Source organism: Microcaecilia unicolor, chromosome 9, assembly GCF_901765095.1.
Source record: "Microcaecilia unicolor chromosome 9, aMicUni1.1, whole genome shotgun sequence".
NCBI classification, from domain to species: domain Eukaryota; kingdom Metazoa; phylum Chordata; class Amphibia; order Gymnophiona; family Siphonopidae; genus Microcaecilia; species Microcaecilia unicolor.
Window position 1 is genome coordinate 47137173 of NC_044039.1, and position 16171 is coordinate 47153343.

General features: G+C 41.7%; 1 protein-coding gene across 2 annotated transcripts in view; it reads left to right on the forward strand.

Annotated features, from left to right (window-relative positions):
* LOC115477153 (sodium- and chloride-dependent betaine transporter-like) overlaps positions 1 to 16171 on the forward strand; it is a 165342-nt gene that overhangs the window by 114219 nt on the left and 34952 nt on the right. For both annotated transcript variants that reach the window (XM_030213790.1, XM_030213791.1), the window contains exon 8: positions 9597 to 9700. In XM_030213790.1, coding sequence (XP_030069650.1) covers positions 9597 to 9700 — 104 coding nt within the window. The remainder of the gene's footprint in view (positions 1 to 9596; positions 9701 to 16171) is intronic.

Consider the following 16171-nt stretch of genomic DNA (forward strand, 5'->3'; position numbering starts at 1 on the left):
ATTCTATAATGGAAAGTAAGCATTTACTTTCCATTATAGAATAGGTTTCTATCATGTGCCTGCTTGGTGCCTAATTGGATGTGCCCATTTATAGAATTGTCCCCCATAGGTGATCATCTGTATTTCCTGTTTACACATTCATATTGAACAAGTAGTCAGGACATCCCTCTATTTACTGTGGCAGGTTCTCCTACTGACTACTTTCAGGGAACCCTTATATTTATTTATTTATTTATTTATTGACATTTTTTATCCTACATTATCCCAAGATGTGGTCGTTCAATGTGGCTTACATAACAATAACAAATTGAAGAATACAATTTAAGGATATTGACATTCAGGAATGCATCTAACAATTAAGATTAAATCTCCTAATATACGGGATTCAGCAAAGAATTTGTGTCTGTGAGGAACATGAAATTGACTGTAATTAACACAGAATTATATAGTGTATACCAGTGCTTCCAAAACTTGGATCCAATCTGACCACACTTTAACACTTCTCCATAGTTGTCTTCTCCATAGTTGAATCACAGCAGACTGCTATATGGGCCCCCGATCATTGCCTGAACATAGAAACAGGGCACTGCCCTTCCCTGAGAATTTCTGATAGTAAGATCTATAATCCATTGCTTGAGAAACTTTAAGTCTTTGTTATCCTCAACCTTAGGACCTTAGTATACTGTAGCTAAGCTGTGGTATAACCTGTAAAATATCCTTCGTTAAAAGCCGTGGCCCAATGTTACTGTTGGCATCGTAAAGCACTTGCCTGTAGTGTTCTGGTCCCAGCTGATGGCTCCCCAATCCAGCACTCCCAGATCATGCCCCCCCCGATCCAGCACCACCCCCCGATTCATTACCCTCCGATCCACCCCCTCCCTCCCATGAAGGCAAGGCACCATTCCAAATCCTACCCACTCAAGGCCCCTTGTGAGCATTTCCCCCTTGTCCCTCTCCCCCTGGCCTCCCTGAGCATACCTCTGTAGTCCATGGTGGTCCAGTGGGTTCTGGGCAGAAGCAATTCTCAGTCACTCCTGCCTTTGCCAGTACCAGTTCTCAAAATAGCACCAGTGATCCCTAGCGGATATTTTGGAGGGCAATTCTGTAATTGGGCCTCATAAGTTTGGCACCTAGATACAGCAAAGTAAGCACTAATTCTATAATGACATCTGCCATAAATCAGCATCTACACGACTATATTTAGGCATGCCCACTTTTGCCATGTCAGTAGCAGGCATAAATTACACACATAAATTTTGAACATGCCATTGCCCTGCCCATGCACCTTTCCCTTTGCACTCCCGCTTGCATTTACACACTTCTTTAACATGCAACTCAAGGGCCCTTTTACTTAAACTTAGTGAGTTGTGTGCTAAAGTTATAGAATACTTCATAGTGCCGATGTAGCACTTACACCTGTAACTGTAGCAGTCACGTACATAATTGCTAGTATTCTATAACTTATGCATGCAGTTGGTGCATAAATGTAGATCCAAGTTTTAGAATGAGAGGGTTTATGGGCTTAGATTGCCATATGTGTGCAAGAATGACTTTATAAAATGACCCCCATCCCCCTAATTCTATAAGTGTCACCAAAAATTGCACGTGCAAATTTGGGCGTTCCGCCAATTGACGCGCACAATGTAATTAAACAGCAAGCAAATTAGCATCAATAATTGGCTTTTTAACAAGCAATTATTGGCACTAATTAAATGTAATTGAACTTTATATACATAATCTACAAGAAAAGGTTTACGTGCGGTTTGAAAAAGGGGGCAGAAATGAGAGGGTCATGAGCGCAACGGGGGTTTCCTAAAATTAACATGCGTTGTTATAGAATAACAGGGATACACGTTTCAGTTGGTGCAAATGGCCACACCTAAAGTTAGGTACGACTCCCAGGCATAAGCACTCTTCTGTAAGCTGCACCTATCTTTAAGAGCAGCGTAAAGAATTGTGCTTCTTCTTGGCACTATATATAGAATCTAGCCCTACATGGAAAGTGCTGGAACATTTATGCCGATTTTCAACTGGCAATATCCATATATAGAGAGAGTAATTTTATAACAGGTCACACTGGAGGGAAGTCCAAATAGGCATCTATTGGAAGTCTATTTTATAAAGACAATAGATGCCTATATGTGTGTACCTTAGTGTCTTTAAACCAAACTGACAGAAACTGCTGTGAACATGCAGTCATGTACTTTTACATCAACTCAAGAACTGGTGTAAATGCATGGAGCTGAACTATATGCATAATAAGTGTGTATTTTATAACCTACATGGATCAGAGGAAAGAAGCAGACCGTATGAAGAAAAACAGTTCCTTTATTGGTGTTCCAAAGCTCCCAGGGTTTGCGATCCAGTGCTCAGGGCTGGTCTTAGCAATTGACATCAACTTCTGTAAATCTCTGAAGACCTATCTATTCAACAAGGCTTACCACAATGAGCAATAATTTAATGAAAACACAATACCACTCCAACTACACTTTTTAGACTCTCTCGCTATACCAGTATGCTTAATTCTATATTGCTATCCATGTACTCCATGCAACTCCAATGTATCACTTACTCCAGAATGGCGATTGCCATAACGGAATTTTATAAGTTAATTCGATATTGTCATCCATGTATTTCATGTAACACCAATTGTTTCTTTCACTCTGGAATGGCGAATGCCATAACGGAATATTGTAAGCCACATTGAGCCTGCAAATAGGTGGGAAAATGTGGGATACAAATACAATAAATAAATAAATAAATAAAATTGCAAGGCCCTGTGCAGACCAGTTCAGTAGAGCCTCACGCCCACAACCATAAACCATAATTTATCACAGTGTAAAAGGAGGTTTAGAGCTGTCAAAACCCCACCTCACCCCATACCTTGATGTGCATTCACCATGATTCAGTACAGAGTGGAAGAGAGCGGCAGAGATTTTCATATCCTGTGAGCTGCCGAGCCCAGAGTTTCCTCGCTGCTACATCCCGCCCTTGCAGAAGCAGGAAGTGACATCAAAAGGGGGCAGGCCGCAGCAGCGAGAAGGCTCTGGGCTTGGCAGCTGATGGGATATGAAATCGCTGCCGCTGCCTGATAAGACATAAGCATCGCCACACTGGGACAGACCAAAGGTCCATCTAGCCCAGCACCCTGTTTCCGACAGTGGCCAATCCAGGTCACAATCACCTGACAAGATCCACGGAGCAAAGCATTTTGTACTGCTTGTCCCAGGAATAGTGGATGTTCCCCTACATTCCTTTAATAACATTCTATGGCCTTTTCCTTCAGGAAGCCATCCAAACCTTTCTTAAACTCTGCTAAGCTAACTGCCTTAACCACATTCTCCGGCAACGAATTCTAGAGTCGAATTACGCACTGAGTAAAGAAAATTTTTCTCTTATTTGTTTTAAACTTACTGCACTCCAGCTTCATCGCATGCCCCCTGTCCTAGTATTATTGGAAAACGTAAACAGACGCTCCATATCTATCTTTTCCACTCCACTCATTATTTTATATACCTCTATCATATCACCCCTCAGCCACATTTTCTCCATGCTGAAGAGCCCCAGCCGCTTTAGCCTTCCTCATAGGAAAGTCGTCCCATCTCCTTAATCATCTTTGTCACCCTTCTCTATACCTTTTCCAATTCCACTATATCTTTTTTGAGGTGCAGCGACCAGAATTGATGCTTGCTACTGAAATGTGGATGCACAGTAAGGTACGGAGCAGGGAAGTGTTTGAGACAGGAGGACAGACGTGCCAGAGATGCAGGGCTCCTAGGATCACGGTGCCCTGTGCAACCGCCCCTGTTGCCCCTGCCTAAGACCAGCCCTGCCAGTGCTCATAGTATCAAACCCACCAAGGCAGATACACATTGGTAATCAACACTGGTGAAGTTTTTTTTTTTTCACACCAGCTGGTTTTAGTTGCCACTGACGCAGCCTGTATTGTTGGCAAAACATGGTGATGTCGGTCATTGGATTGTAAACCCTGGGAGCTTTGAAACATCAATAAAGGAACTATTTTTCTTTATATGGTCTGCTTCCTCTGTTCCATATTGGATCTTACAGACCGGTTGCCTTCATGTTTTTTAACCTATACACATACTTCAAGACTCAACCGGTGCTCTATCCAGACTCCTTCCCTAAACATGCCTACACTGGGTTGTGTACAAGTACACCGCAACTTGTCATAGACTGAACTTGTACATGTGGAATAATTATTTGAGATCCTATTATTACTAAAGTGCTGTAATGCTTAGATGCCAGAGGAGCTGCAGTATTTGGGAGAAAATACATGTAACCTCCTGTGGAAACTGGTGATAAGAAGTGATGAGAGAATTTCCCCTGGTGATTACTAAGGGCGAAGCCTATAGCAGAAGACAAATGAGGGGAGATAGAGGGAATGCCAGGCTGCGACGTGGGGGGGGGGGAGGGGGTGAACCCAGCAGACATCAGAATAATTCTCCCCCCTTCTGTATGGGTGGAGTTGGGTAACTAATACAGTTGTGGATATTATGAAAATATAATTGACAGTGCATAAGTGTTAGTATTTTATACATTTAGTAGGCAACATGCACTTAAATTTAGCTACTAAAATTATAGAATGAGGGGTCTTTTGGCCATCCTCAAGATACATGTGCAATGGGTTTCTGAGGAAACCACAAACTGAGTCCCTGACTAAGGAGTGACAGTTCAATGGCTGGGCTAGATGTATATGGAGTTTTAAAAATGCCCCCTCCCCTGGTCCCTTCTCTCCTAGTAGTTGTGGATGAAGGTTCATTGTGCTCTAGCTCTGTTGAAGCTGAATAAAGGATCAGGAGAAAACTGTTGGTTCAGAAAATATATATGAGATTAAGAATTCACTGGCCGATATTCAGTCCAGGGCAGTCAGTAGTTTTAAAACAGCTGATAGCCCCAGGTGGAATTAGGTCCAGATTGTCAATGCCAGGCCATGCCAGGCATCAGTATTAAATATCTAGGTTCTTGATGGACCCAGAGGTTATACATATGGGGGTGAATTCTATACATGGTGCTAAAATAATCAGCGCCAAAAAAGTGCTACTCTATAAGCCGCACTTTAAGTTAGTTGTGATTTATATGATACCATTTATTCCCTGGAATTGCGCCTAACTTTACATAAGAACATAAGAGTAGCCATATTGGGTCAGATCAATGGTCCATCTAGCCCTGTATCCTGTTTTCAACAGTGGCCCATGGCTTTTCCTACCATCTCTATGCTGATGACTCCCAAATCTACCTTTCTACCCCTGATATCCCACCTTGCATCCAAACCAAAGTTTCAGCGTGCTTGTCTGACATTGCTGTCTGGATGTCTCAACGCCACCTGAAATTAAACATGACCAAAACCGAGCTTCTCATTTTTCCCCCCAAACCCACCTCCCCACTCCCTCCGTTTTCTATTTCTGTTGATGGCTCTCTCATTCTCCCTGTCTCCTCAGCTCGAAACCTTGGGGTCATCTTTGACTCTTCTCTCTCCTTCTCTGCTCATATCTAGCAGATCGCCAAGACCTGTCGTTTCTTTCTTTACAACATCCGTAAAATCCGCCCCTTTCTTTCCGAGCACTCTACCAAAAACCCTCATCCACACCCTTGTCACCTCTCATTTAGAATACTGCAATCTGCTTCTTGCTGGCCTCCCACTTAGTCATCTCTCCCCTCTCCAATCGGTTCAAAACTCTGCTGCCCATCTCGTCTTCTGCCAGGGTCGCTTTACTCATACTACCCCTCTCCTCAAGTCGCTTCACTGGCTCCCTATACATTTTCGCATTCTGTTCAAACTTCTTCTACTAACCTATAAATGTACTCACTCTGCTGCTCCCCAGTATCTCTCCACACTCGTCCTTCCCTACATCCCTTCCCGTGCACTCCGCTCCATGGATAAATCCTTCTTATCTGTTCCCTTCTCCACTACTGCCAACTTCAGACTTCGCGCCTTCTGTCTCGCTGCACCCTACGCCTGGAATAAACTTCCTGAGCCCCTACGTCTTGCCCCATCCTTGGCCACCTTTAAATCTAGACTGAAAGCCCACCTCTTTAACACTGCTTTTGACTCGTAACCACTTGTAACCACTCGCCTCCACCTACCCTCCTCTCCTCTTTCCTGTACACATTAATTGATTTGATTTGCTTACTTTATTTTTTGTCTGTTAGATTGTAAGCTCTTTGAGCAGGGACTGTCTTTCTTCTATGTTTGTGCAGCGCTGCGTACGCCTTGTAGCGCTATAGAAATGCTAAATAGTAGTAATAGTAGTAGTAGTGGCCAAGCCAGTTCACAAGTAACTTGCAGAAACCCAAATCATGACTACATTCCATGCGACCAATCCCAGGGCAAGCAGTTGCTTCCCCATGTCTTTCTCAATAGCAGACTATGGACTTTTCCTCCAGGAACTTGTCCAAACCTTTTTTTAACCCAGATATGCTAACCACTGTTACCACATCCTCCAGCAAAGAGTTCCAGAACTTAACTATACGTTGAGTGAAAAAATATTTCCTCCTATTTGTTTTAAAAGTATTTCCATGTAACTTCATTGAGTGTCCCTTAGTCTTTGTACTTTTGGAATGAGTAAAAAATTGATTCACTTCTACTCGTTCTACACCACTGAAGATTTTGAAAACCTCAATCATATCTCCCCTTATCCATCTCTTTTCCAAGCTGAAGAGCCCTAACCTCTTTAGCCTTTCCTCATACGAGAGGAGCTCCATCCCCTTTATCATTTTGATCACTCTTCTTTGAACCTTTTCTAATTCCACTATATCTTTTTTGAGATACAGCAAACAGAACTGAACATAATACTTAAGGTGACCATGGAGCGATACAGAGCCATTATAGTATTTTCAGTCCTAATAATTCCTAGCATCCTATTTGCTTTTTTTTGCCACCGCTGCCGCCGCCACCACCACACACTAAGCAGAAGATTTCAGCATATTATCTACAACAACATCTAGAACTTTTTCTTGGGTGCTGACCCCCCATGGTGGACCCTAGCATCAGGTAACTAAGATTCAAATTATTCTTTCCAGTTTGCATCATATTGCATTTGTCCACATTATATTTCATCTGCCATTTGGATGCCCAGTCTTCCAATTTCCTAAGTTCTTCCTGCAATATTTCAAAGTCCGCAAATGTTTTAACAACCTTGAATAGTTTTGTGTCATCTGAAAATTTAATCATCCCATTTGTCATTCCAATTTCCATATCATTTAGACATGCTCATTTGCACCAGTTGAAACATGGTGCAAATGTACATACTTAAATTTGGCGTGTATTCCTCCTTATTCTGTAACAATGCATGTAAATGATAGATCGTCCTTTTCCATCCATGACCCTCCCATTTCTACACCCCTTTTTTTTACTTTCGTGTAAATTCCCATTAAATCTAATTAGTGCCAATAATTACTTGTTAAAAAGCCTATTATTAGCACTAAATAGCTTTCTATTTAATTAAATTGTGTGCATGTCCAAATTTGTGCACACAATTTTTGACAACTTTTATAGAATTAGGGAGATGATGGTTGATATTCAGTGATGGTACCCACATACCTAAATGGGTAAAGATGGAACTGATTTATCTGTGATCCTATCTGTCCATTTAAGAATTGAATATAGCTAGAGCTGCATTTTTCTACCAAAACTGCCCTGTCTCCGTCCACAGACTGCCGCAGAACTAATCAGACGGTGCTGCAGCAGTAAGGGGGATATTTTTTAGCACTGCCTGGTTACCTGCCACTGAATATCCCATCCTGGCCTGCTGATTGGGGTTTCAGTGGGCAAGAGCAGGGCAAGATAAACCCTTTGGTGGGCCCTAGGCAAACAAGTGCATTGGGCCTCCCATCACAATAGAAATACATTCTAGAGCTCCCTCAAACAGGGCCCTGAGTGGCTCTGACTACCTAGGAATATTGGCAGAGGAAGAAGCAGTGGTAGAAGTGCTGCTTGCTGAATCCTCCTGACCGGTAATATACTGAAAATGGTAAGAAAGATAGACCTCTATGGATAGCGGTGGCTCTGGTTGCCTTCCTCTCTCACACTCTTCTTTCTGACAGCAGTTGATCCACCAGGGAAAAATCTCCCTTGGGAATCACTTAATTAGCACATTTGAGATGGCCCCTCTGAAACATTATGGCCCTAGGCAAGTGCCTAGTTTGCTTATGCCTTAATACTACCCTGGGCAGTAGCCTCTTCTGCCTACTTAAACCCTTTTTGAATATCCACCTCTCAATTTTGTCAAAATCTGTAATCTAAAGATCATACAGAGGGGCATAATCGAACAGAAACGCCTATCTCCATGGGCGTTTATCTCCGAGAACGGGTCCGTGAAGGGGTGGACCCAACCGTATTTTCGAAACAAATAGACGTCCATGTTTTATTCGCCAAGTTCTGAGCTGGGCGTTTTTGCTTTTCAGCGATAATGGACAATGAAATCGGCCAGCTCAAAAACGAATAAAGCCAAGGCATTTGTTCGTGGGAGGGGCCAGGAGTCGTAGTGCACTGGTCCCCCTAACATGCCAGGACACCAACCAGGCACCCTAGGGGGCACTTTTACAAAAACAAAACAAAAGGTAAAACACAAGTCTACACCATTACTATAGCCCTAAGGGGTGAAGGGGGGCACCTACATGTGGGTACAGTAGGTTCGGGGGGGGGGGGGGTTGGACGACTAAGCATTAAGCAGCACAATTGTAACAGGTGGGGGGGGGATGGGCCTGGGTCCACCTGCCTGAAGTCCACTGCACCCCCTAACAACTGCTCCAGGGACCTGCATACTGCTGCCAGGGAGGTGGGTATGACATTTGAGGGTGAAAATAAAAAGTTGTGAAACATCATTTTTTTGTGGTGGGAGGGGGTTTATGACCACTGGGGGAGTCAGGGGAGGTCATCCCCGATTCCCTCCAGTAGTCATCTGGTCATTTAGGGCACTTTTTGGGGCCTTATTCGTGAAAAAACAGGGTCCAGGAAAAGTGCCCTAAATTCTAGCTAAAAACGCATACTTTTGTCCCATTATCTGTGAAATGCGCCCATCTCTGTTCGGCAGATAACCACGCCCCAGTTCCGCCTTCGCCACACCTCTGACACGCCCCCATCAACTTTGTCCGCATCCGCGACGGAGTGCAGTTGAAAACGTCCAAAATCGGCTTTCGATTATACCGCTTTATTTGTTTTTGTGAGATAAACGCCCATCTCCCGATTTAGGTCGGAACTTGGGCGTTTTTCTCATTCGATTATAAGCTGGACAGTCACTTTCTGTCTTTTTAAAGTATGGAGCTTGACATTTTATTTCCTACTTTTTGAATCTACTTTGTAGCCAAGTAAATTAGAACCAGTTTTATGTGATCAGGATATAATTAATTCCATTGTGAGGGTCTGACAACGTAAACAAAGCATGAGATTGAAGACTTACCAGAACCTCACTGTAGAATTAAAACCTAATAATGCAGTCAGTTGACAGTTTATCATTGTTACAATAAAGACTCTTTATTACCACATTGTGATGATGTCAGTGGGAAGTCTGGAGAATACTTTAATCCATTTTGTTCTTTTGCCCTTTAATAGAGATGCTTTTTTTGTTCTGCTTTAGGTTTGGATGGATGCAGGCACTCAGATCTTTTTCTCCTATGCCATTTGTCAGGGGTGCTTGACGGCACTGGGCAGCTATAACAAGTACAATAACAACTGTTACAGGTATGATCCTCCATCAGATATAACCACCAGATGGACTGCAGTATAAGTCCTTGATATCATATTATGGGGCCAAAGCACTCAAGAGCACTGTGTCATAGTGTGCATTCAAAAGGCTTTTAGCGTTATACACCAATGTTCTCTCTAAGGCAAGTAGGGAAGCTCTACTACTTATCATTTCTATGGCATTAATCGACATATGGAGCATTGCATAGTCAGACATAAGGCACAATCCCTGCTCTGTAGAGCTTATGGTCTAATCACAACCATATATAAATCCAAACCAAATATAAACCACAGCTGTAAACCATCAATATTTAGCAAAACTAAAGTTGTGAATGTAAGCAGTCACTATAAACTGTAAACCAGAATACAATTTGTAAGCCATGTTGAACCGAAACTTGTTTTTGGATAACAGTAGGATACAAGAATGTATAAATAAATACATAAATAAATAAATAAATAAATAGTCAGAATATCCATAGAGGACAAACAAAAGATTACAGAGAATGTGTTTGTCATCAAAGAATGGTTTAAAACAAGACTAACATCAGAGAGGGAGAGAGCCAGAATTTAATCCTCAAAAGAGTAGAATTTTTGATTTCATGTGAACATGGTCACGGAGACACCATTCTCTCCACCAGAAGCCCTACAGCTGTTTCACAGAATGAACTGAGTAGGGTCGTGCAGTCTGCTGGAGCTATTAAGGTATTATCCATGTGCAATTCAAACATGAAACACCTGAAATCTGCTAATAGTAAGTTAGCCACATTGGGGTAATTCTATAAAGAGGGTTCTGACATTTAGGCACCAAGAATGGATACATGTCAATAATTATGACTGCATGCTATTCCATAAAATGATGCCTAAATTTAATGGTGTATGTTTGATAGTAGGTATACACATGGGTGAAGTCTGGGCACAGCATGGGCATGGAGATTAGAGAATACCATAATTTCTATATGTTTTGTTTTAGGTGTGAGAATTTAGATCAGCTCTGTGGTTGGTATAAGTCCTTGCAACTAAATTATATGCATGTATTGGTGCTGCAATGCTATTTTCTTTAAGGGCAAGTAGGCTCCTAAGTTTCCCAATTAGGTGCCTTCTTGGTGCCTAAAAATAGGCACCATTTTATAGAATTTGACTCTACTTTTTTATTTTCACTGGGTTCTGAAATTTTGGAACCTAAAAAGTGGGTGGCTGCAGAGCTAGAATTAAGAATGGGAAAATAAGTGTAGCTTAGCAGCAATTTTCAGCACTAGGTACAAATTTAGGATCCCTAGTCTAGGCCTAAATTTGCATTAATCACCAATGATTAAGTGCATGCAAATTCTGCAAATAGTTTATGGGTTTTTATCACTCTATTCACTAACCTCACCAAGTTTACCAAGGCCATTAGTAAGTTTAGGATCATCTCAGATGTAGGTGTTAAATGTACTAACACGCCAACAGTTAACACAAGGCTCTGTCCTCTAATCCCCTCTTCCACTCACCCTGGACCAAATCAGAAAGCTGCTCTGGACTCCAGTTCTCCCTGCTGTCCCAAGGCAGTATAATTCAGCATGCAGAAGTAAAGCCAGCTCTCTGTTCCCTCCTGCTGGAGAAAACTGGAGTTCCTTTGGAACGGTAAATACATAGTCCATATTCCATAGGGCATGATAGGGAGACAAAGGATGTCCAGGTTGGCCCCCAGAAGGTCCTTTTTCTCATATCAGATGAGAGAGAGAGAGAGAGAGAGCGCAGAAGGGTAAAGACTGGTTCCTAAAGAGGAATTTTTTTTTTTTTAGATCAGAGGAAGGGGTCAGCAGCATCCATAAGAATCTTTCCATTGAATCAGAGGAGTAGGGAAGATCAGGTCCAAGAAGCCTTTACCTTTACTCTGTTTGGATTATGGGTGGGGGAGGGGGGCTGGACAGTCTGAGCTGGGGAGGGAGTGCCTCCATTTCTGTGCCAACGGGTGGGGGGGGGGAGATAATCATAGCCACTGTTCCCTCAAAGCTGGGCAGGAGTTCTCCAAATGCATTGCTGCCATTGGGGGGGGGGGGGGGCAGTGCTTCAATATTGTGTCTCCCATCACTAGGAACAAGCAGGTTCCCTGGAATCCTGTAGAGCTTGCCTTTCTCTCACTATTAAAACTGTGATAGTGAAACAGCACCCTCTACTGGCAGGACTATAAGTGGAGGACTCCTGCTCAGCTTTGAAGGAGTATTTATTTCTACATCATGACTGCGAAGGAGAACTGAGCATTCCCTGAAGTGGCTATTTTGATATGACAAGGGGCAGGTAGGTTTTGGACATTTCCTAAATGGGATACCTTTGTGCTAGGTGAAGGCAGGGGGAAGGCTGGCAGAGCTTGGAAATCCCCACCAGCCATTCATTCAGTGCTTCAATTTTGGCGGGGACCTGAATCCAAAGATGGGAAGACCCATGCCCCAAAGACCCCATCCCCCCTTGGCCACTTTACTGTTAGGAGGATAATTTTATGAATATAATTCATGCATAAAATGCCTCTTGGAAAATTAAGTCACCCCTAAAATTTTAATTAGATTTTCAGGTTTGTAAGCTGTTTGATTTGATAGTTCAAGAACAGTGATATAGTAAGATTTTAAATAAACAAACATATTAGTGGTGCAAGCCAGCACATAATTATGGAGCAGGTATGCTCAGGGGAGGAGTTTGGGCAGAGTCATGTGATGCACATTTTATAAAATACATGTGGGTGCTCATACTTATGCACGCTAAGCAGGCCTAAATGTCTGTATACACATTCTAGGCACTGCTTCTCCAGAATTTGTGCTAGTATTTTAAACTTGCTTCCTATTTTCAGTCAGACATGGCAGTCTATTTGTGCTTGATATACTGCGTATTGTACTCTATGTATATTCATAGGATTTAGACTTCTAAACCTTTATTTATTTATTAATACATTTGTACCCCGCGCTTTCCCACTCAAGGCAGGTTCAATGCGGCTTACATAATAATATGGATTACAGAGAATTGATAAAGAGAAAATAAGTTAATTAAAGCAGAATAATAAAAGAGATAGGTAGGTAGAGATGGGCAAGGGTGAAGGGAGTAGGAGAGGTATGAGCAAGGTGTAGTTGAGCATAGGAGGAGGAGTAGAGGAGGCGGGAGGGGGGATGAGATACGGGAAAAGCATAGGGAAATTTGGTTGGAGATTAGAGCTATTAAATTGGAGTCCCTGACAATTAGTCTAATAACAGTTCATCGAGGGCAATTGATATAAAATACACAACGGCTAATGGATCAGTTGGTCTAAAAGATAATTATTCTAATGATACAATTGGTCTAAACAAAAGAGCTTTCACCTTTTTCAGCGCTGTGCTGGTTCGATGCCAGATCGACGTCAGCTAAGTTGCTGTTTGTTGTCTGTTGTTGTTCTTTCTTTGCTGAACACATTTTAAAGATGGTGCAAAAATTAAAAAATAAATATATATTTAAAAAAATGTTTTGACAGCTTAAGAGGCAAATGATTAATCTACACTTAGTGCTGCAGATCTAAAATAGCTGGAGGATATAGGAGATCACATAGTCAGTTTATTTTGGTGTATGATGCCTCAGTGCTGCACTCATTTTATTGACTTGACACACTATACATAATTGTTGTCTATTATTTGAGTAGTTCTATTTGTTTTTTCACCATTGGTGCTCATTAATAACACTCCCTTTTGCTGTTCTAAACAAAAGAGGAGACAGGATATTGATGCAAAAATCAGTGTAATTTTGTAAGAAAAACCTACTGCAAGATACAGAAATTAAAGATTAGCACACAAACTTTATGAAAAGTTAATTTTATAAACTTATATATATATGAATGAAGAAAGTTAATATTAGAAAATTAAAAAGCTTGAAAGTTTTTCAGTGTTATTCTAAAAGGTATCGCTTATCAATTTGATATACTGCCTTTTTTGAGCACAAATCAAGGTGGTTTATATACAATTGAACAGATACTTGCACTATCCCTGATGGGCTCACAGTCTAAGTAGTATATTGTACCATGGGCAACGGAGAGCTAGATGACTTGCCCAGGGTCACATGGAGCTGCAGAGGGAATTGAACCTGGTTCCCCAGGTCCACAATCCGCTGCACTAATGATTAGGCCACTACTCCACTCCTCTCCTAGCTTTTGTCTGGTGTGTGTTGCTATGCCTGTCCTGGTCCCGATTTGTATCTCTAGTCTGCCTGACTTTGTTCCAGTTTGACTCTCCAGCCTTGCCTTGCCCTGTTCCAGTATTCCTACCTTGTTTCAGTGTCCCTGCCTGGCCTTGTTCCATTCCTGTCTGTCTGTTCTTGCCTTGCTCTATCATTCCTGCCTGTCTGTCCCTGTCTTGCTCCAGTGGGTCATCTTGCAGGTTTCCTCTACCCAAAGGCTCTTATAAGAGCCATCTGCTGACCTCTGGCTTATTCCTGACTTCGTCTGCCTGCTGCCTGACCTGATCTCAGAGATTGTTTGAACTTTCTTGAGCCTCTTCAGTACCATTGTTGGTATCCAGGCCTGCTGTGGCCTCTGTTATAATACTCCTACTCTCTTGGTGAACCTTTAGGCCAGCCCTGGTCCTAGTATGAGCATTACTCGCCTGCTGCCATTTGGGGCCTACCTAGCCTCTGGGTTAGTTAGGCAACGTCAACTGGGCTGCAGCCCATGGGCTCACCCTCCTTGGCCCATGACAGAGTCTCTTTGGACAAATTGTATTTTAGACAAATTGTATCCTTAGACCAACTGTCATTAGACCAATTGTCCATTAGGCGACTGTCTTATCGCGTGGCCATATGGCAGGGATCCCTTACCACCATCCATTGAGGTTGAAGTAAGGGCTCCTGCACTAACCCAGTGGTAACTGGGCAGCATGCGGCGATGCCCAATTACTGCGGGGTTATCACCATGCAAGCCATTTCTGGGGGGTTTCTTTTTCCCCCAGAAATGATACGTGCTTGAAGCGGGACTACCGCTGGCAGCCACGTTGAGCCGGCGGTAGTCCTGGAAGAGTGAGCGGTAAACCCACATTGGATTTACTGCTGCTCTGTAAAAGGGCCCCTGTTAGGAGCTTACAGCTGATTTTCAGCATTAAACACCTAAATTAAGCTACGTTTGACTGAAAATAGGGGACAGATGTAAGAGATCAGTTTTTTTTTTTTTTAATGCTTTATTTATAAATTTTCATTTTACATTTATGCAATAATATAAATATATGGAAATTAGGCAAATATTACTAAACTTTGTACATACAAAATAAACATAAGGAAATAATACTTTCAATTATTTGTCCACAATAGATGATCCAAGTACTAGGAAATATACATTAATAAACAAGAATGTTTCCTTAATCTAGGAGTAGAAGGTTTACAGGAATATACACTCGAGTAGTGCATGTAATCGCTATGCAATCTGATGTTAATCCAACTTATTCTTTACTAGTTATAAATTCCAGCAACTTCCCAGGAGTGAAAAATATATAATTGGTGGCATTCAAGGAAATAATACACCTACAAGGAAATTTAAGGAGAAAAAGCCCCCCTAAACCAAGAATTCTTGGTTTTAAAGCCAAGAACTCTTTTCTCCGCTTTTGAGTGTCACGTGAAAAATCTGGAAACATCTGAATTTTTGAACCTAGGAAAGAAACATTCAAGTGACGAAAATACACTCTTAATATATTATTCCGATCGTGTTCTAAAGCAAACGTTACTAACATTGTAGTCCTTTCAGATATAACTTCCATAGAGTTTTCAAGAAAATCTGTAAGATTTAAATCTGGTTGTGGAGGATCAAATTTTCCCTTAGTTCCAGTAATATATAAAACTCTTGTAATTGGTGGAAACGCTTCAGAGATCAGTTTTTTTAATGACTATCAGATCATTAAAATTTGACTAGGTAAATTTAAAAATTGACTAGATTCCACTAGACTCTTCATTTTATGTACCAAAAAAGTGGGCAGATTTAGGGTAGAGAAATTACAGGTATTTAAGCACTGATTTTCATCATAAGGCACTTAATTTAGGGGCCCTTTTACTAAGCTGTGTTAGACTCTAATGCAGCAAAAATGGCCTAATGCAGGACATGCGAAAGAGTTCTGCATTAATTTTGCTCATGGTATTTATTTTTATTTTGGGGGGGGGGGGGCATAGATGTGCCACACTGTCCATAACATGAGAGCCATTAGCGCCTCCTAAATAGGAGGCAGTAAGTGCCCCTGTTGAAATGTTTTCAAAATGGCCAGGCACTAATGCTTACACTAGCACATGGCCAAAAAAAGATATAATAGAAAAGACCTTAGTAAAAGGGCCCCTTAGGATCCTAAATCTAGTCAAATGAAATGAAATCCTAAACAGGATCATTTATGTATGTGGGGGGAGGGGGCAGGGGAAGAATATACATCGATTGGGAGAGTAATATACATAGGGACTATTTATAGCAGTGAACTATATAGGTATAGCTAAATAAATTAAAAGATGGTG